Source organism: Triticum urartu, chromosome 7A, assembly GCF_056163025.1.
Source record: "Triticum urartu cultivar PI428250 chromosome 7A, HENAU_Tu73, whole genome shotgun sequence".
NCBI lineage: Eukaryota > Viridiplantae > Streptophyta > Magnoliopsida > Poales > Poaceae > Triticum > Triticum urartu.
In genome coordinates, this window is record NC_141879.1 from 612,581,525 (window position 1) to 612,600,703 (window position 19,179).

Below are 19,179 nucleotides of genomic sequence, written 5' to 3' on the forward strand. Positions count from 1 at the left end.
GAGAAAGCAATAGCAGTAAACTAAACTATCATCGTGCTAAGCTAATGGATGAAGTCAATCATATCATTCTCTAATGATGTGATCCCATTTATCAAATGACAACTCTTTGTCCATGGCTAGGAAACTTAACCATGTTTGATCAACGAGCTAGTCAAGTAGAGGTATGCTAGTGACACTCTATTTGTCTATGTATTCACACATGTACTAAGTTTCCGATTAATACAATTCTAGCATGAATAATAAACATTTATCATGATATAAGGAAATATAAATAACAACTTTATTATTGCCTCTAGGGCATATTTCCTTCAGGGACGACGCCGGCTCCAGCGGGGCGCGGGGTGGCGGCGACGACGACTACACCCTGTTCTACAGGCTCCTAGGCATGTAGAAGGCGGGGCGGCGGCCGCGGCGTAGCAGGGCTAGGGGTAGTTCTAGGCGTAGTTTGCCTGTTTTCTCTGCTTTTGTACAAATCTCAATGAAAATCGTCGAGTTTGTGCCAGATTCATATCAGATCGCCGAGTTTGCGCGATTTTGAGGGACGCATTGGGTCGACATGGGGGCGACGACTGGGAACGCAATCGCCCCCATGCCGAAAGCTAATGCCGGTTTGGCCCCAGACGTCTAAGAGCATCTCCAATAGATGGTCCAAATTTTGACGGTCCAAAACCGGAGATGTAAAATTTGGACCGCCAAAAAGTGCACTTTGGAGCTCCGAAAAAAGGCCAACTCCAACAGATGGTCCAAATTCATGGTCCAAAAGAGCAACTCCAATAGATGAAAAAACAGGTGATGATGCAAAGAAGTTGCGCATCAATCCGTTCTCTCCGAATGAACGCACGCCCATAAACGGAACCACCGTGCTTCGGTTTCTTCCTCTTATGCATGGCCACTAGCATAGCAATCTCCTCTTCTTCATGCAAATCAAATTCCTCGTTCGACGATGAATCATCCATGAAAGAGGAGTCAACCGAGCTCATCTACAATGCACACAACCACCGTCAAACATACTATCCAATCCCAAGTTAAATCATCAAGTTTCGTCATTTTTTTACCTTGGGGAATTCCGTCGAACACCTTCTGTGCGCGGTGGAAGAAGATGGCTGCCGGTTGGATTGGCTGCTGCTGATGGCTGCGGACGGCTGCGGTTGGCTCCGGACAGTGGTGGTGATAAGAAATGAGCTTGGAGGCCGGCCAAGAGGAGCTCGGCGGGCGGCGAAGAATAATTCGGCAGCCGGACGGAGGGCTTGGTGCGGTGGTCATGCGGCCGGCGCAACGGCCGTGGACAGGCTCACGACCGATGGGGAGGAGGTCGGCGGCAGCCTAAGACCCGGCGAAGGCCTACCGCGGCAGCCGGACTGCCGGAGGCGCCGAATCCCGCGTCGGCTGCCTCCCGATTCGGTGGCGGCCGGGCGGCTGCGAGCCGGCTACCGGCGAGGGAGGCGACGGGGGCGACGGCGGTGGAGGGCGGCGGTGGGGATGCGGGGTGGTGGCGGCGCCGGCGACGAGGTTTTGGGCGATCGCGGCGGCGGATTCCGGCCGACTGGTCTTCGGGCGGGCGGACGGGGCGCGGGCGGGAAAGGAAAGGAAGTGGCGCTTGGGCGTTCACGGGCGGCGGCTGGTTGACCAAATGCACCTCATGATGTAAATTTGCACCGCGAGGTGTTGTATTTTACATTACAAGAAGGCCGCGGTCCAATTTTTTTACACATGAACCGTCTGTTGAAGCAGCGTTTATTACCCCATATGATCTAAACGTTAGATATTTTTACATTTAGACCATCTATCGGAGATGCTTTAAGCCACTGTAATCGGAAGACGGCGGAAACGCCTCGTAAGTGTCTCGTGTGTATGACTGCCACTGCCAGATGGGACCCGTGGTGTGTGAGTTGTTGGGCGAAGCTTTTCTTCATGCTCTCGGCCTCCTTATCCTGCCTCCCCCTTCTCCTCTCCAACTGCTAGATCTAGAGTAGCCCCGTTAAAGCCCAAACAAAAACCCCGCTGCGAGATCTGCGCATCTCGCTACACCACCACCACGACGGCCATGGCGGCGCCGCGCGTCCTCCTCCTCCTCGCCGTCGCCTCCCTCCTCGCCGTCGCCTCCCTCGGGGACGCTTCGGGCGAGGGCCCCCGCGGGCGCAAGCTGCTGGTGCTCGTCGACGATCTGGCCGTCCGCTCATCCCACTCGGCCTTCTTCGGCTCGCTCCAGGCCCGCGGGCTAGATCTGGAGTTCCGCCTCGCCGACGACCCCAAGCTCTCGCTCCACCGCTACGGTCAGTACCTCTACGACGGCCTCGTGCTCTTCGCCCCATCGACCCCGCGCTTCGGCGGATCGGTGGACCAGAATGCTGTTCTGGAGTTTATCGATGCCGGGCACGATATGATTCTGGCAGCAGATCATTCGGCTTCAGATCTGATCCGCGGCATCGCGACGGAGTGTGGGGTTGACTTTGATGAGGACCCGGAAGCAATGGTTATTGACCACATCAATTATGCCTCCAGTGAGGTTGAAGGTGACCACACCTTGATTGCTGGCGATGACCTGATTCAGTCAGATGTGATATTGGGGTCCAAAAAGATTGAGGCTCCTGTGCTGTTTCGAGGGATTGGGCATGCGGCCAATCCATCCAACAGCTTGGTTTTAAAGGTTCTATCTGCCTCGCCATCAGCGTATTCAGCAAACCCGGAGGCTAAGTTGGCATCTGTTCCATCTCTCACTGGGTCGGCCATATCGCTGGTTTCTGTTATGCAGGCTAGGAATAATGCTCGTGTGTTGATATCTGGATCACTGGATTTGTTTAGCAACAGGTTCCTAAAGTCTGGTGTGCAGAAGGCTGGCAGCAAAATGAGCCATGACAAAGCTGGAAATGAACAATTTGTGACAGAGACGAGCAAATGGGTCTTCCATGAGAGGGGTCATCTGAAGGCAGTGAATGTCAAGCACCATAAGGTTGGGGAGACAAATGAGCCTAGCATGTACCGCATCAATGATGACTTGGAATACTCAGTTGAGATATATGAATGGTCTGGTACAAGCTGGAAGCCATATGTTGCTGATGATGTTCAGATTCAGTTTTTCATGATGAGCCCTTATGTTCTGAAAAATATGTCAACTGACAAAACTGCTGTATATTCAGCATCCTTCAAAGTTCCAGATGTTTATGGAGTTTTCCAGTTCAAGGTTGAGTACCAAAGGCTTGGATACACTGGCCTCTCTCTTGCAAAGCAGATTCCAGTGCGTCCATACAGGCATGACGAGTATGAGAGGTTCATAACTTCAGCGTTTCCGTACTATGCTGCCTCATTTTCAACAATGGGAGCCTTCTTCATATTCTCGGTTGCGTACCTGTATCACAAATAGATAGCTCATCGAGTAGTGGAAGTAAATCAAGGTGGCGATGGAATTGTGATGTCACAAGCCTGGTGATCTTAGGTGCAATTTTATGGAACCATATTTTTGTAGCGCCAATCTGTAGTACCTTTATTTTTAAGAAATGGGCTTCTCCCTGCCCCCAACCTTTATTAACATTTTTGCTAATTTTCAGTTGACTGATTTTGATTTGGCTTTAAGCCAAATTTGTGGCCGTCTGATTTCAGCACGGATCTCAGCGTGCTGTGTGCCTGCCATCCTCGTGCGTGTGCGATGGCTTTTATTGGGTTCCGGGTTTGGTCTTCCCACCTGTTTTGGACCCGTGACCGTCACACGAGTAGATCTTCTGAATTTTTTATTGGATCAGGAAGCATATAGGTTCAGAGATAACTTTACTCAGAAACAAATTATTGGTTGTTCTGATGTATGTTCAGTAGCTCAATTTTGTTTTGATCTGCTACACTTAGTCATTGTTAGTCCTAGTCTGTTTCTAATTAGTGATGCGAAAATAGCTATATCAGGATCGAGGTCTGCAGCAGCAATTGTTTTGCTGGTTTCTGGGGAAGTTCTGGCGATTCAGTTCAGTCCTGAGGCCACAGTTTTTGTCTTTGTTGTCTATACTTAATCTCCATCAGTTAAGGCCTGGTGTTCGACGATTTTTCGTCAAATCGGGGCCTGGCTTGTGGTGTTTTCCCGGCTCATTTCAGTGGGGGTCCAGAGCCATTTTGTTTGGCACTAAGTTTGCACGGCTGTTGTACAAGAAGAGCAGTTGCCACTGTAAAATGTATCATCTAGCTGCTGTCGTCCCCATGTCATTGAGATGCAAAATTTGCAACTGTCCTAACTGAGCTGGCTTGCTGCTGCAGATTTTCCTCTGTTTCATTGTTCAGAATTTGCTTTCCGTTCCTCAACAATATCAATTTATCATAGTAGGCATTCATATTTCATTTTGCTCTTCGATCCCTTCGAAGCCATGTGGAGCAGTCTCCCCATGAGCATGTTGTACCTCAGGGCAGAGCGCTCCAGCCTTATGGGTGCAGACTCACCTCAGGGCAGAGCGCTCCGGGTGCAGGCTCAGTTACTCATGTTTGTGCAGCTCCTTATCATGCCTACACCATCTTTGTTTGTATATACTCATGTCATCTTGTTCCTGCCTGTGGTGTGTATACATTTCTGTCAAGTCATCAGTCATCAGTGTTCCTGCCTGTAGACGAGGGATTTAGATCTTTTTCTAGACAAGGGATTTTAGCTATAATGTGCAGTTAGATTATTCTCTAGTTTAATCTTCTGTCTTTCTTAGTATTCATAGCAAGAAAAAATTCATCAGTTTTGTTCCTGCTTCAGAATTCATGCTTTAGCATGACCTTATTCTGTTCAGTTTTTTCTTCAGTATGCATTGGTCATTCCTCCCCTGGGTGTTCGTTTATAATTCTATCTGTAAATTTAACTACTCTTTGGTTCTTTTGATCATTATTTTCTTGTTAGATAACTAATCTTTAGTGTTGCACCCCCTTCAGTTCTCGTATAAGTCACCATTTTCTCTCTTCTTTGCTGCATGTATACACATCATGTTCATGCTTAGTTTCGGATAGGGAATACTAGCTTTACCGTGCTCTTCTCTTCTGTGTTTTACATATTCATTAGTTCAGTGATTACTATTTTTCAGGTTAGCCATCCGCTGTGTAATGCTTAGCTGTATGTAGCTCTAGTCGTAGAATATTTTTTTGGTCGGTTCATTAGAATATTTCATCAGTCCTAGAATGCCCAGTCGTAGAATTCTCAGTTGTAGAATGCTCAGTTGCGATATACGAATGGTCTGGAACAAAGCTGGAAGCCATATGTTGCGGATGATGTTCAGATTCAGTTTTAAGTACATGATGAGCCCTTATGTTCTGAAAAATATGTCAACTGACAAAACGTCTGTATCACCCTTCAAAGTTCCGGATGTTTATGGAGTTTTAAGTTGAGTACCAAAGGTTTGGATACACTGGCCTCAGAGCATCTCCAGCCGCGCCTCCAACAGACAGGTGTTTTTGTCGCGTCGGTGCCGAAAAAATGGCCCAGTCGTCCGTTTTTCGCCGGCTTGGGCCGAAACTAGTGCCGGCGGACCTAGGTAGAACCCGACGCCCTGGAGGGCACCTGGGGCGCCGGCACAAGCGAAAAGGACGTGTGGGTCCGCCCTGTCGGCGAGTCCCGCGCCTATTCCCGTCGTTTCTTCCTGCTTTTCCCCCACTTTCCTCCCATTTTCTCCTTTCCTCCCGCCAATCTCCCTCCTGCTTGCCTCCCAGTTGGCCGCCATGCCACCGAAGAAGTACGTCGTCCCCCGCACGGCGGCAACCACGACCGCCTCCGTCGCCCAGAGGAAGCCGAGGGCGCCGCTATCGAAGCCACCGGGCATGCCGAACGCCGAGTGGAGGGCGGAAATTCAGCGACGGGAGGCTGTCACCGCCGACCGACGGAACAGGGACATCGCCAAGAAGTCCCGTGACAACGCGGCGCGCGTGGCTGCGGCTGCCGCTTCGGCGGACCAAGCCGAGGCCGAGGCGACTCGCGCGGGGATAATGAATCCACCCGGCAGCCACGCCCAGTACACTCCCTGGGGCCAGCAAAGCTTCGGCTCTCCGTCGCCACAGCCATGGGGATCGCCCTCCCCGAGCTACACCGACGGGGACGCGCACGGCGGGTTCAATCCAAACGTCACCTTCCCCCATGGACACCCGGTCCAGCGCACGCCCTCGTCGGTGACCTTCACCGGCGTGCAATACCCTCCATACAACTACTCGCCGCCCGCCTACGCGTCTTCCCCGACGCCCCATTTCCGTCATTGCATGCTGCCCTTCTCGCACCTCGGCGACACCGACGAGACCGAGGGCGACATGGACGACATCATCGCCGCAGGTTCGGCCGCGGCCGCCGCGTCTCCCGGGTTCGACACCCCCGACGAGACGATGGATCTCAGCGGCGGCATGGACGGCGAGCTCGGCTACGTCTACGGCGAGGAGGAGCAGGAGGAGCAGGAGGAGCAAGAGGAGGAGGATGAGGAGGTGGAGGAGGAGCTGGCGACTGTTCCGGCGAAGATGCGCAAGAAGACGCGGGCGGCCAGGTCAGGCGAGCCGCGCATCAAGTGGGCGTCCAAGGAGGAGGAATGCCTCGCCGAAGCATGGAAAGTCGTCTGCCTCGACCCGACCACCGGCACGAACCAGAGCATCGAGACGTATTGGGAGCGCATTAAGGCCGAGTTCGACGAGCGCAAGCTCGTCGACCCCTACTTCAAAGGCGTCTACATGCAGCGCGGCTCGAAGGCGATGGCGAACCATTGGGGCGTATCCAGGGGCGTGCAACAAATGGCATGCGGTCGTCGAGGAGGTCGCGGCTCGCCCGGAGAGCGGCGCCAGCGTTGAGGATCAGGTATGCCACGCCGGTCTCCCGCCTCTCTTCGCCGTGCACGCCCGCCAACTGTTTGTTCCTCCGTGCAGTTGCTGCGCATGTTCGCCCTGTACCGGCGGAGCAACAGTGACGCCGAATTCAAGTACCTCCACGTTTACAAGCGCATTGACAAGTGCGAGAAGTGGGCGGAAGTCCGGCGCACCCTCGACAAGGCCAAGGAGACCTACAAGCCGGACGCGCCGACTCCTGGCGCATCGGAAGGGCGGCCGGACGGCAACAAAGGTGCCAAGAAGGGGAAACACGCCGACGCGGCCACCGCTCGAGTGCACGAGTCCATCGAGCATTGCCTCGCCGACGCGCAGGCCCGGGCCGTCCTTCGTGAAGAGAAGACTGACGCGCGGTGTCGGCGTTGATGTCGAGCAGCGCCGTCAAGCTCGACCTGCTCCAGACCAACGTCGCCGCGAAGAAGAGAAACACCGACCTGGCTTTCCTGCTGGGCGGGGCGGACATGCTCCAGAGCACCGACGAGGCGGTCAAGGCGTGGTACTTGGTGGAGCACGACCTCATCCTGAACCAGCTTCCCTCGACAACGCCGCCGCCGCCGCCAAGCCCGCGTGATGACGCCTCCACGACGCCCAGTAGCACCGAAGCCGCGCCGACACCGCCCAGCGCAGAAGCAGCTCCGACACCGCCAAGCCCGCGCACGCCAACTCCGCCGACGCCTGGGGCAGAGCCCGCCGAGTGATGCGTTGTGCACGTGAACTCCTGCCGCCCTATTTTTTGTACGCCTGACTATATCCGATCGCCGAACTGTGACTTGCGATCGCCGAACTTATGGCGTCTTTTGTGAGCGGGAACGACAAGTTCGAATTTTTCGCGTCCTGAGGATGGCGCCTGGGGACGTGACTGGGAGCTAGGTCACCCCTAGGGACCGAACTAGCGTCGGTTCGCTCCCAGACCGCTCTTTTTTAGCGCCCTGGGGGGCCGAACGGCTGCAGATGCTATCAGGTTCATACCTTCCGCATATATCCATACTATGCTGCCTCATTTTTAACATTTGGGAGCCTTCTTCATGTTCTCAGTAAATGAGTAAATTGCTAAAAACTACCAGAGCTGAACAAAAAACTACCACTTTACGTAACCCTAACACAAAACGATCATTCTTGTGGTAATATATCGCAAATACCTACCGATCCTCTATAACACTAAGCTTCCTTAATTTTAAAGGGCTCACAATTAATCGAGGGCTCCAATTAAAATTGGGTCACCCAATTTTGACCGGCTCAATAATTTCTCAAAGCTCTCTCATTCATTTTTTATTATTATACACTATATGCTTCTTAATTTTTAAGGCCTCATAATTAATTGAGTTCATTATTATACACTATTATACTCAATTTTGACTGAGTCAACAATTGCTCAAGGAGCTTTCTCATTCAATTATTGTAAGTCACTATTGTTCCCTAATTTTGAAGCTCTCCAATTCGATTGGGGTATTCAATTATGGAGTCAATCATTTTTCAAATTAATCGACGGCAACCGACCTATTAAAACATACCAATGCTGCGCACTCTCCCATCACCTAGGAAAAAGAAGCATCACCATATGATACTATAGCGTCCATATAGTACATGTAACCACTGACGTAGAAATTCTCCCATATAAATATGAGTTTCTTAGTGGATAACACATAATCACATCGAGAAAGCCCATCAAATCATCAAACTGTATATAAAAATAAAACAGTCTATTATTTTTGAAAAAATAAATTCCTTTAATTTTGACCAAGTTTAGAGCCAAAAATGTCAGCACAATATTAAACAAAAAAAATATGAAAATTCATTTCATGATGAATCTAATTATACCGATTTGGTATTATGGGTTTTGATATATTTCTCTACAAATTTGATCAAGCTTAAAAAGGTTTGACTTTTTTAAAATGTAATACATCTTATATTCTGAAATAGAATAAGTAATGTTTTTAAAAAACCCAACAATACCAACGATGCAGCAAAGCGCGCCCAACCCTTCTAGTTTTGGTTAGTTGCTAGTTTGGCCATTTTAAACAGGATTATGACAAGGCGGACCCACATGTCAAGACTGACATGGGTCAATAGTCAACGTCGTTAGATTGATGGGTACGTTTGGCGTTACGACATGTAGGACCCACATGTGAGTATGCAAGGTGGTGGCATGGGCCAGCAGGGTGCTTGACGGCCATGGCTGCGCAACGATGTTGGGCGTGCTTCGGGCGCAGCTGGTCAAGGAGGCGGCGAAAAAAGGAGGAGAAGAAGGATAAAAGAGGCGGAGTGTTGGTGGGTGCTCGTCAGCGGGCAGCTGGTGCCTTGGCTGGGTCGAGCTGGTGGCACATGCGCGGGCTGGTTCCAGTGGCGGCACATGACGTAACTAAGGGGATGCCATGGACGGGATAATAAGAGGAATTTTAGGGGAATAAGTGGAATTTTTTATTTAGACCGGCACGTGGGTCCCACATATCATAATGCCCAAGGTGTTGGTCAATCTAACGGCGTCAACTATCGTGCCATGTTAACCCTAACATGTGGGCCTGCCACGTCATAATCCTGTTTAAGACGGCCAAACCGACAACTAACCGAAATTGATAGGTATTTGTGATGTATTACCATGAGAGTATATTTTTTTGTTAGGGTTACGTAAGAACGATGCTACACACACGATAAAAATTTGGACATTTTCTGCATGATGCAGCACATCCAGCTGTTTATGCGTAGGGCAAAATTGAGAATCACTATTCAATCCTCTTATTGTCCACCTAGTAGTTTCGGTCATGTAAAGTGGTAGTGCCGCAACAATCCTTTCGCAAAACAAAGGTCTGCTCATCTGGAAGAGACGTTGACAAAAATTCTCATAGTATGTTGGGGACTGTTGGAAGTAGTCCTTATAGAAAAGTTATGTGTCAGCGACCTTATGTCGAGGGAACAACTCTCTACTCCTTTATTGAATCCTTTTCTAAACATGCTCCACCTCCTTACCGATTCTCCATTTTTTGATGAACGCTCATCATCAACGTCATTTCAGCATCTTCGTTGTTCGAAACTAACAAATCAACAAACTCTTTATACATGAATTCACCAAGCCTCTTGTTCTCAAAGTCATCATCCGATGGATCCATCGTTTTGCCTAAAATGAGCAAAAGAATCTAGAAAAAACACTCGAACATTTCATCGAACACATAGATGACGAGATGTATGTCCGGAGCAGTAGGATGTATCGGAGCGGCATCCAATGGCGGCGACCATATCCGGGTTGAGAAGGACAGTCAGGAGGGGTTTGGGGCCGGTGGCGGCGGCGATGTGGGTTATGGAAGACGATGAAGCCAGGAAAAGGGGTGACACGAACGTGGAAAAAGATATGAGAGGAAGATGGCAGGTAGGAATAGGTTGTGGATGATTTAGAAAGAATTGAGATCCGTGTGACTGATCGGACTGTTGGCTTTTGAGGCAGCGGGGTCCGGTTGCAGATGCTCTCAGGCCTTGTACAATAAGAGGTGCTTAGAAAAATAAACTAGGCTTTCCTTAAGCACCGGTATTTGTACATGATAGATGCTTAACTAAGCATCTCTTTTATAGAAATAGACATCGATGCTTCAAAAAAAACTCGATTTATTTTTCTAAGCACCTTTCCAAACACTTCCCATTGTAGAAGGCCTTACGAGCCACAACTTTTCCCCGCCCGGGCGCCGCCGCCACGCCAGCTGCGCGCGCTGCGCTATCCTACCGACCACCTTCTGGACGTCTCTCTCCGTCTTCCGCGCCTCCACCCCACGCGGTTCATTCGCAACCCGCGGCGGCTCCTCTCCTCGCTTTCCGTCCTACCCCAGGACGGAGGGGTCTCGCCGGCGACATGGCTCCCTCAATCGCGCCGCCTTCTTCTCCTTCGTGCCTCCGGTGAGTTATTACATTTTCCCGGCCGTGAGCATGTATTTTGCCCAGTCGGTCAGTGGATTTACAGTCGAAATCACTTGGGAAAATGTTTCGACAAGTAGAAGAGATCGATTGGGGCTCTCCCCGTAGCCATCTCTGAGCACCAAACCCTAGGATTTTTGTAATGGTCTGTTTGGGCTAAGCTTCGGACTAGAGGAGGCTCGGTACCCAATTTTGGCCCAAGGTCTATTTGGTTCGAGTAATATAGCCATGATGTAGTTATATAGGCATGGTTGGGTTGGTATAATGGTTCTACTATTTTTTAGGTTCAGGAGATATGATTTTTTACTTTGGAGAAATATAGGAGATGTGGATTGTGCTTCATCTTCGTTGTTTTTTGGGGAAACCTGACGTCAGAACTGCCTATTCATATCGAAGAAACAGTTGCTCGGTTTATGAGGGATAGCTGCACAAAAACAAAATACAAAGGGCATGGAGTCACTCACCGAACTCATTATTAGCTTTGTGCGTAAAGTTTGATGTTGAAGATTTCTACTCACCCACATTTCCTTGTTTATTTCTTACCATGCTCCTTGTATACAGTAGGCATGAAATTTGTTAAGTATCTTCCATCAAAATTTTGTTCATATGGTGCTACAACCTACAAGGCATTATGCTACACAACAGGACACAAGATTATCGATATGACATTATCGACAATAATTCAGATCATAGCATTTTACTTCATAATTCTAACATCTTATCTTAAATTGGTTTATGCAGTGGGAAACTCTTTACACGGTTCACTGGTACCAACAGTCAGCCCATCAATTCTGTCTTGCGCTGCGATATTTCAGTTTCACCAACTTTGGCATCAAACAGTTTAAGGAGAACCAGTTCGCTTCACTTGGCAAATAATAATCGAATCAAAAGCTTTCATGTATGTCATGCTGGGGTTGATCCTTCAGAACGTATTGTTATAAATGGTCAGGCCAGTCCATCTAAAACTGTTCAAGCTGATGCTGCTGCATTGGGGACCATAGCTGCTGACATGGCTCCTGTCGTCGATGGGTTTTCAGCTGATGATGATGAACTTGACCTAGATTTGCCTACAGAGGGTTTCTCATCTATACCTGAAGCTATTGAAGATATTCGCCAAGGAAAAGTATGTCATGTTACCAAAGTTATGTTTTCTGTTTATTTATTTTGCATCATTTGCTCTGTAATCCTAACTGATTCATTTTGCAGTATGTGATTGTTGTGGATGATGAAGACAGGGAGAACGAAGGAGATCTTATAATGGCAGCATCCACGGTAACACCAGAGGCTATGGCTTTCATAGTGAGGCATGGCACTGGGATTGTATGTGTCAGCATGAAGGAAGATGACCTGGAAAGACTACAACTTCCTCTTATGGTAGTGGCAAAGGAAAATGAAGAGAAGCTGCGGACAGCCTTTACTGTTTCAGTGGTATGATGTCCGATTTTCTAGTCAGAATTCTGGTCTATGAGCATATTGTATTTTCTCCTTTTTCATATGGGCATATTTTACTTTCTCCTCTTGCCTGTTTCTCCAACTGACTCTGCTTAAAAAATGTATTTTAGGACGCTAAAGAGGGCACAACAACAGGGGTTTCAGCCAAGGATCGGGCAAACACAGTTCTAGCACTTGCATCTCCTTATTCTAAGCCTGAGGACTTCAACCGTCCTGGACATATCTTTCCTCTTAAATATAGAGAAGGTGGTGTCCTCAAAAGGGCTGGGCATACTGAAGCATCAGTAGACCTTGCCATGTTGGCTGGGTTACCTCCTGCTGCAGTTCTTTGTGAAATTGTTGACGATGATGATGGTTCCATGGCTTTGTTGCCAAAGCTGAAAGAATTTGCAGAGAGGGAGAACCTGAAGATAGTCTCAATTGCAGACTTGATTAGGTTTGTTATTTGCTAATATACCCAAGTGTCAGTTCGTTCATACAAGTTAAGAATTTAATTATGATGCACTGAACGGTAATAGTTTCATGCCGGATGGCAACTAGAGAACAATTACGAATATGAAAGCTACAGTTTGATGAATTCTTACTTGAATGCATACTTTTGTGTAATATTTTACTGGACCATCAGTTGCTTATAAGAAATTATTTGCATATACAGATATAGGAGAAAGAGAGACAGACTGGTAGAACGTCTTTGTGTCACACCATTACAATTACAGTGGGGGTCATTTGAATCCTATTGCTACCGATCTCTTATTGATGGGATGGAGCACATTGCAATGATCAAGGTAAGCATCCCTGAGCAAATATAGGTAGTCACTTGCAAGTTTGCAGTTGGACTCAACAATGGGATATTTTTTGTTCTAGTACATACATCTGTAATAAAATTCTTGAACAAAACTAAATGCAGCAAGACATTTTTTTTGCCATTTACATCCATCAGTCTGGCCAAAAAACCTCAACCAGTTGTACAGCCTATACTGCAAGATCATGGTGAAGCAGCAATGTATTGTGGGAATGAAACCTTCTTAAATAATGAATGCTGCTAAGTCTTTCTTTTCATCTAGGCTTATTTTTTGAAGAAACCACGAAAGCACAGGAGCTCTGCATTTCACAGTAGAAGTAGAATTCCCCAGTTAGTTAGGGAAAACCAGGCAAAAACCATTTATATGCAGGGCAATAATAAATTGTTTTCCTTTATATGCAGGGTGATGTTGGGGATGGCCAGGATATTCTAGTGAGAGTCCATTCAGAGTGCCTAACTGGAGATATATTTGGATCGGCGAGGTGTGATTGTGGGGGCCAACTTGCCCTGGCGATGACCATGATCGAGAAGGCTGGTCGGGGTGTGGTGGTTTACCTACGTGGCCACGAAGGCAGGGGCATTGGGCTGGGTCACAAGCTCCGGGCATACAATTTACAGGATGCTGGACGGGATACTGTTGAGGCTAATGAGGATCTTGGGTTGCCTGCCGACTCCCGGGAGTACGGTATAGGCGCGCAGGTAAAGACCATTCCACTGGAATTGGCTTGTATTACAACTCCTGAGCTATCCACCTTTGCTGATATCTATTTCCGCTATGCAGATACTACGTGATCTTGGCGTCCGAACCATGAGGCTGATGACTAACAACCCGGCGAAGTACACTGGACTCAAGGGCTACGGTTTAAGTGTCCTGGGAAGAGTGCCGCTGTTGACACCAATAACTAATGAGAATCGGCGTTACATGGAAACAAAGAGGTTGAAGATGGGGCACATCTACGAAGACCCTCCTAATGGCCATACAAGTGGCATGAGTGACGAGGAGCAACATCAGGAGGATAGTGGCAGCGAACAAGATTAGACCCTAGAGCCTTAATAAATGTCTTCATGTTTCTCCCGGCAATAAAAATAAAACCCTCAAATTTGTTATGAGCAGTTCTTTTTCCAATTTTGATTATACATATGTAGTTACTATTTGTAGATGATGTATATTAGTCTGGTCTAAGCATGTGCCATGTGCAAAAATATATTCTCATGTACTCCCTCCACCTTGGTTTGTAAGGTTTGCACGCATTTCAGTAAAAACTTTGATCCTTTTCAATAAGAAGCTTTGATCATTAATTTGGTCAGTGTCCTGCACCTCTTTGAATTGTTTTTTTTTATCAAAGTGTACTTAAATGAGTTTGTGAGCCAGAGTGTTGAGCTGGTAATTTGAATTGGTTAAAGTTGTGTCCAAGGACACAATCTTGTACTCTCTTTTTTGTGCATACCTGAGCTTAGTTTCATCTGTGAAAAGTGAGTGATATGAGGGCACAGACGGCACCTCCTGTTAAATCTCAAGGCATGTCATGCCAAAACTAGTTGGGTGTCAAATTTAACCATGCTTTGCCAAAATTTGACCCTTGCTACTATGTCTACTCATGCAATAGAGATGAGCAATCCACTATTGAAAGAAATGTCACATTCATGGGAGATTATACTCCCTCCGGTCCTTTTTACTCCGCGTATTAGATTTCTGTCAAGTCAAACTTTACAAAGTTTGACTGTATTTATATTTAAAAATATCAACATCTACAATATCAAATATATATACCATGATACTATATTTCATGATGAATCTAATAATATTGATTTGACATTGTGAATGTTAATACCTCTTTTCTATAAATTTGGTCAAAGTAGAGATACTTTGACTTCAGACAAAACTTATATGCAGACTAAAAAGGACCGGAAGGAGTAACAAACATTAGGTACTGACACTGTTGGTTTTTATCTTTGGTTGACAGTTGCCGGCCCATGTTATTTGGCAGTGGAAAGTGGGAATTCCACAGTTGATGCAATAGTCAAAACACTTGGAAAGTGGGAATTCCACAGTTGATGTGATAATACCTATCGTCAGCATGATCCAAAGCTAGATATATAGATTGTTGTCTTTGTTTGTATAGCCTCTTACTTTTGTGATACTGGACTGCAGCCAAGTGCCTCTTCGGAGTATGGACCATAAACTAGTGTTTGCCTTCTCTTGCCTGGCCGTGAAACTGCTGAACCTGTCCCTCTTACCAGAGCTGTAAACCTGCCCCTCTTTGCTGGTTGGACTAGTGAAAACTGAATCTGCGCTACTACTTACTCCCTCTGTCCGGAAATGCTTGTCATCAAAATGAACAAAAAGGCAGAAGGGAGTACTTGACTCATGGTACCACTGCCGCATTTGCTTTCAAAAAACTGGAGGGGAAATGTCCAAGTGTCGCTACCGAATGCTGCATCCCCCATGAACCTTCAAGTTCTTCCTTTTGCACATACAAGCCAGACATTCCAAATGCGAGTGAAATCAAGAGTCAAGGAAACATGTCGGTGACACTAATTTTGGGGATGCCGAGAAGGTATATATCTGTTGCAACATTTGGTCCATATGTTGTCTGCTACCACGGCTCTGATGGCTGAATGTAAGGAAAAAAAAACATTCTGTCACAACATTTGTGCCCACACGGCACTGATGAAAGTTCAAGGAATAAAATTGCTATGTCTATGTGTTCGATGATCCGATTACGATATGCTGTCGGTGCCGCGGATACAGGAACCAGTCGCTCCCCAGCTTCCTGCCAGGTTTACCACACTGATCCCCCGAAAGACCGCCTATGAGTGGTGCAGCGCTGGCAAAATGCCTGTTGTGGTGGGCGTACTCCAGCCCACGGTACAGCTCTTCGAGATCAGCTCCCCTCGTCTCATGCGCCTCCTCCGATACCTGCCTGCTGATGTTGTATCTTTTAGCGCCAAAGCATGTTTGGCGTAAGACCCGAGTGGCGAAGCTCTGCAGCTCAGGCGTGTCTGTCCCATGCGCCGACCACCAAACAACTGTAACTGAAGAAATGGTCAAAACTTAATTCCCTTATTTTAATACAAATGAAGCATGGATTTCTTCGTATTCTACAAGTCAAAGTGTAAATAAGTACGAGGGAATAGGCTCTACTTTACCTTGTGGTGTCTCCACTATTTGCTGAATTGCTGAATCTGAACCAAAAGAACCTGATCTTCCTTTATATACTTCAATTTGTGCTTTCAGTCTCCCTGGATCATAATGGCCTTTTGCAATTGCGGTTGTGCAGGCCTCAATACGACCGCTGAGCTCAGGATCATCACAGGAAGGATCTTTGTAAAAGACCCTTGGGTTTAGCATATGACCAGCAGCATGGAGTGGGGAATGCAAGTAACCATACCATATCTCGTCAACCCAATGCAAAATATCACCATATTTATCTCCAAGATTGTGCATTATGTCTTTTGCACTTGCCATGGTGTCATACAAGATACCCATTGGACAGTCCTCAGATTCTAGTTTAAGCAACACATCAATAAATGGTTTTGTAATCTTCAAAACATCAGCAGCAGCACACCAAAATGCACCATCTGTCTTTACTATGCCACAGATATGCCTGAACAAACTTGTAGTAGTAGAGAAACCAGAGGAAATCCAATCAAGTGGGTTAAACATTCTAGTAGACCGATCAGAGGAAACCCATTCAGGTGAGCTAAACATCTCAACTAGATTTTCTTTCACAGAAACTAACCTATCTAATGTGATGAACTCTGCAACAGATTTCAAACAAGAATTGCTCAGGATCTCACCGTCATCAATATACCGCCCTACCAGTTCATATGCCAGCACATTGCCATATATAAACCTTGTTATTTCCTTTGCCTTCCTTAGAACCTCACTGACGTGATCAAATGCTGCAATTTTCGCAAGCAGAAGGTTGATGCAAAAGTCAGCACACGGTGGGACGAAGAATGAATGGTCATGTTCCTTTTGCACATAGAGCATAATTGGTTTGGTGCCAAAAATAGGCATGCCAATGTTTGGCAGTGTGCCAAATATTCACTACTACTTGATTGATTACCGAGTTGTCTTGCCTATCTCACATAAAGTTGCTAATATTTGGCAAGCCTTGGTATTGCCAATATTTGGCAATTCCAACATTTGGCTAGCCAAATATTGGCAGCAAACCAATCATGCTCATAATGCCATGCCATTCGCATATGTGGTGACGCATCATTTCTGATAACTTGAACTATGTTGCAGGCACCAACATCATCAACCACATGAGAAAACACTGAAGCTAGCTCATCCATGTCCTCGGGAATTCCAGAGACATCGATCGACCTGAGGAAATACATACCTTTGCTGCAATGCACCAAAACACTTATGAAGCTTTTTGTACCACATCGGCTCTTCCAACTATCCATAATTATACTGCAACCACTTTTTTTCCATTCTTGCTTGAGTTGCATTGCCCGGTGCTGAGTTTCTTTTAGTTCCTCCCGTAGCATGGATTCATACGTAGGAATTTCAACATCCCTATTGTGAACAGTTTGAAGCATCTCCTTGAAAGATGTCAAGTAGACAAAACGAGGCCCAAGTCCAACTTCAAAGATGAAATTGCGCATTGCTTTTTCTGCCCAAGAATCGAACTGAACATCTGCCTCCATTAAGGGTTTCGATTGTTCTAGCTGTGATGCAGAAGACATGTCCATAGAGGAACTCAAGTGAACTCGCTCCCCAGAAGATGTTTTCGGTCTCTTGTTCATCGCACAAGGATTTTAATAGTGCAGGCAAGTGCCTTCTAAAGTCTGACCTCCCTGCAATAATTAACAATTCATTATTCCTGCACTCATGTATCCAAAGTGTTATTCTCACAAGTTACTACTATTTATTATTCCTGCATTCATGTATCCAAAGTGTTATTCTCACAAATTACTGGAGCACATTTACCAATAGCCGACAGATAACGATATGAGCTTTCATGAATAAAAAGTTTATTGTCGCCATGGGCAACAAAACTTTTAGCAACAATATGATGGATGAACAGTAATGTATGGGAAGACATTTTTGAAGGGTTGCCCATCCTCACCATGCCACTTTAAAGCAGCACGTAGTTGAACTGATAGATGGACATAATTCTTCCAATATAAGTACAACGATGACAATTTTGGTAAATATCGACCGAGCAATTCAGTATTATTTACAGACTAATGATACTCTATAATGGAAAATGACTACATCTTGACATTTCTACATTGGCGGTAGGCTCTTGAATTCACTAAAGGGAATGGGTAACCATGGTGGTGCTAGGTCTCAAACCGGAGTCAACCAGGAAATTCAACAGCCCTTGTACCATTAGGCCATTATCTTGTCCACCTCAACTCTAGTTTCTACGGTGATAATATCCCTGCAAAACTAGCCACCCGCAGCAGAATTACCTTTTTGGTGCAAAAGTTAGTTCCCACAAAACCATATCTCTACTCCTAATGGACGAGTTGGTTGAATAGTCCCCACCACTTTCGTCTGGTTTTTTTCGTTTGGTTTTTTCGTCCGGTTTATTTCCTCCCACCTCCCACCACCCCCTCCCATGGTTTTTCTTATCAATTGGTTTATTTTTACTCCACTATTTTTTTCTTTAAAAAATCAGCACTTTCCAAACATACAAAAGATCACGGATCTAACTTTCCTAACTTATCCAAATCAACCGATCTATCTCATTAATGCAATTTGCTTTAGGAAACAAATAATAGATTATCAGGAAACAAATAATAGATTTTCAGGAAACAAATAAAAGTTTTTTAGGAAACAAATAATAGATTTTCCAAACAAACAAGTAAATCATGACGAAAAAATCTTATTGTGGAGTCGTGATTGGTCCGTTCGGTTGTCGTTTCGTTCGTTCGTTTCGTGTGGTTCTCTTCCCCGTCGCTCGTCCCACATAGCCGCACATGGGCCAAGTCCAGCAAAGCCCACAACACACACACGCAATACATCCCTCTACCTTAACTGGCTAGGTAGGGTTAGCGCGAGCGCCGCCTCTAATCCCATCCTGCCCCTCGTCTCATCAGCCGCCGCTCGCCATCCTTGGCACCACCTCGCCGTTGCGCTCGCCCACGCGTGCTCGTCCAACAGCCGCTGCAGCCCCTCTACGCCGCCCCGATGACCTCCTCCGCGGCCCTTCCCACGCCGACCATGGGCTGCCTCCATCGTCGTCATCCGGATCTGTTAC

At 46.8% G+C, this 19,179-nt stretch overlaps 3 protein-coding genes across 3 annotated transcripts; 2 read left to right on the forward strand and 1 right to left on the reverse strand.

The window, feature by feature from the left end:
* The first annotated feature begins 1,887 nt into the window (after positions 1 to 1,887).
* Positions 1,888 to 3,544, forward strand: DGL1 (dolichyl-diphosphooligosaccharide-protein glycosyltransferase 48kDa subunit family protein). Its single transcript, XM_048684159.2, has one exon. It carries the CDS (start codon positions 2,045 to 2,047, stop codon positions 3,359 to 3,361), a length of 1,317 nt encoding a protein of 438 aa, XP_048540116.1. The 5' UTR covers positions 1,888 to 2,044; the 3' UTR covers positions 3,362 to 3,544.
* Positions 3,545 to 10,457: 6,913 nt separating this feature from the next.
* On the forward strand, positions 10,458 to 14,254 carry LOC125520157 (putative bifunctional riboflavin biosynthesis protein RIBA 1, chloroplastic). The gene is made up of 7 exons (XM_048684990.2): positions 10,458 to 10,683; positions 11,443 to 11,824; positions 11,908 to 12,129; positions 12,264 to 12,589; positions 12,809 to 12,938; positions 13,358 to 13,654; positions 13,737 to 14,254. Exons 1-7 carry the CDS (start codon positions 10,640 to 10,642, stop codon positions 13,992 to 13,994), a joined length of 1,659 nt encoding a protein of 552 aa, XP_048540947.1. The 5' UTR covers positions 10,458 to 10,639; the 3' UTR covers positions 13,995 to 14,254.
* A 1,402-nt stretch (positions 14,255 to 15,656) lies between these two features.
* Positions 15,657 to 17,716, reverse strand: LOC125519133 (uncharacterized). Its single transcript, XM_048684006.2, has 3 exons — positions 17,151 to 17,716; positions 16,106 to 16,947; positions 15,657 to 15,985 (listed from the first exon to the last, which is right to left on the reverse strand). Exons 1-3 carry the CDS (start codon positions 17,714 to 17,716, stop codon positions 15,657 to 15,659), a joined length of 1,737 nt encoding a protein of 578 aa, XP_048539963.2.
* Between the last annotated feature and the right edge of the window lie 1,463 nt (positions 17,717 to 19,179).

Coding starts and splice junctions, on each gene's coding strand:
- DGL1 (XM_048684159.2), top strand. CDS start 2,045: ATGGCGGCGCCGCGCGTCCTCCTCCTCCTCGCCGTCGCCTCCCTCCTC.
- LOC125519133 (XM_048684006.2), bottom strand. CDS start 17,716: ATGAACAAGAGACCGAAAACATCTTCTGGGGAGCGAGTTCACTTGAGT. Junction 16,948..17,150: donor CATATGCGAATGGCATGGCA/TTATGAGCATGA, acceptor ACCAATTATGCT/CTATGTGCAAAAGGAACATG. Junction 15,986..16,105: donor AATAGTGGAGACACCACAAG/GTAAAGTAGAGC, acceptor CTTCAGTTACAG/TTGTTTGGTGGTCGGCGCAT.
- LOC125520157 (XM_048684990.2), top strand. CDS start 10,640: ATGGCTCCCTCAATCGCGCCGCCTTCTTCTCCTTCGTGCCTCCG. Junction 12,130..12,263: donor CAGCCTTTACTGTTTCAGTG/GTATGATGTCCG, acceptor AATGTATTTTAG/GACGCTAAAGAGGGCACAAC. Junction 12,939..13,357: donor AGCACATTGCAATGATCAAG/GTAAGCATCCCT, acceptor CTTTATATGCAG/GGTGATGTTGGGGATGGCCA.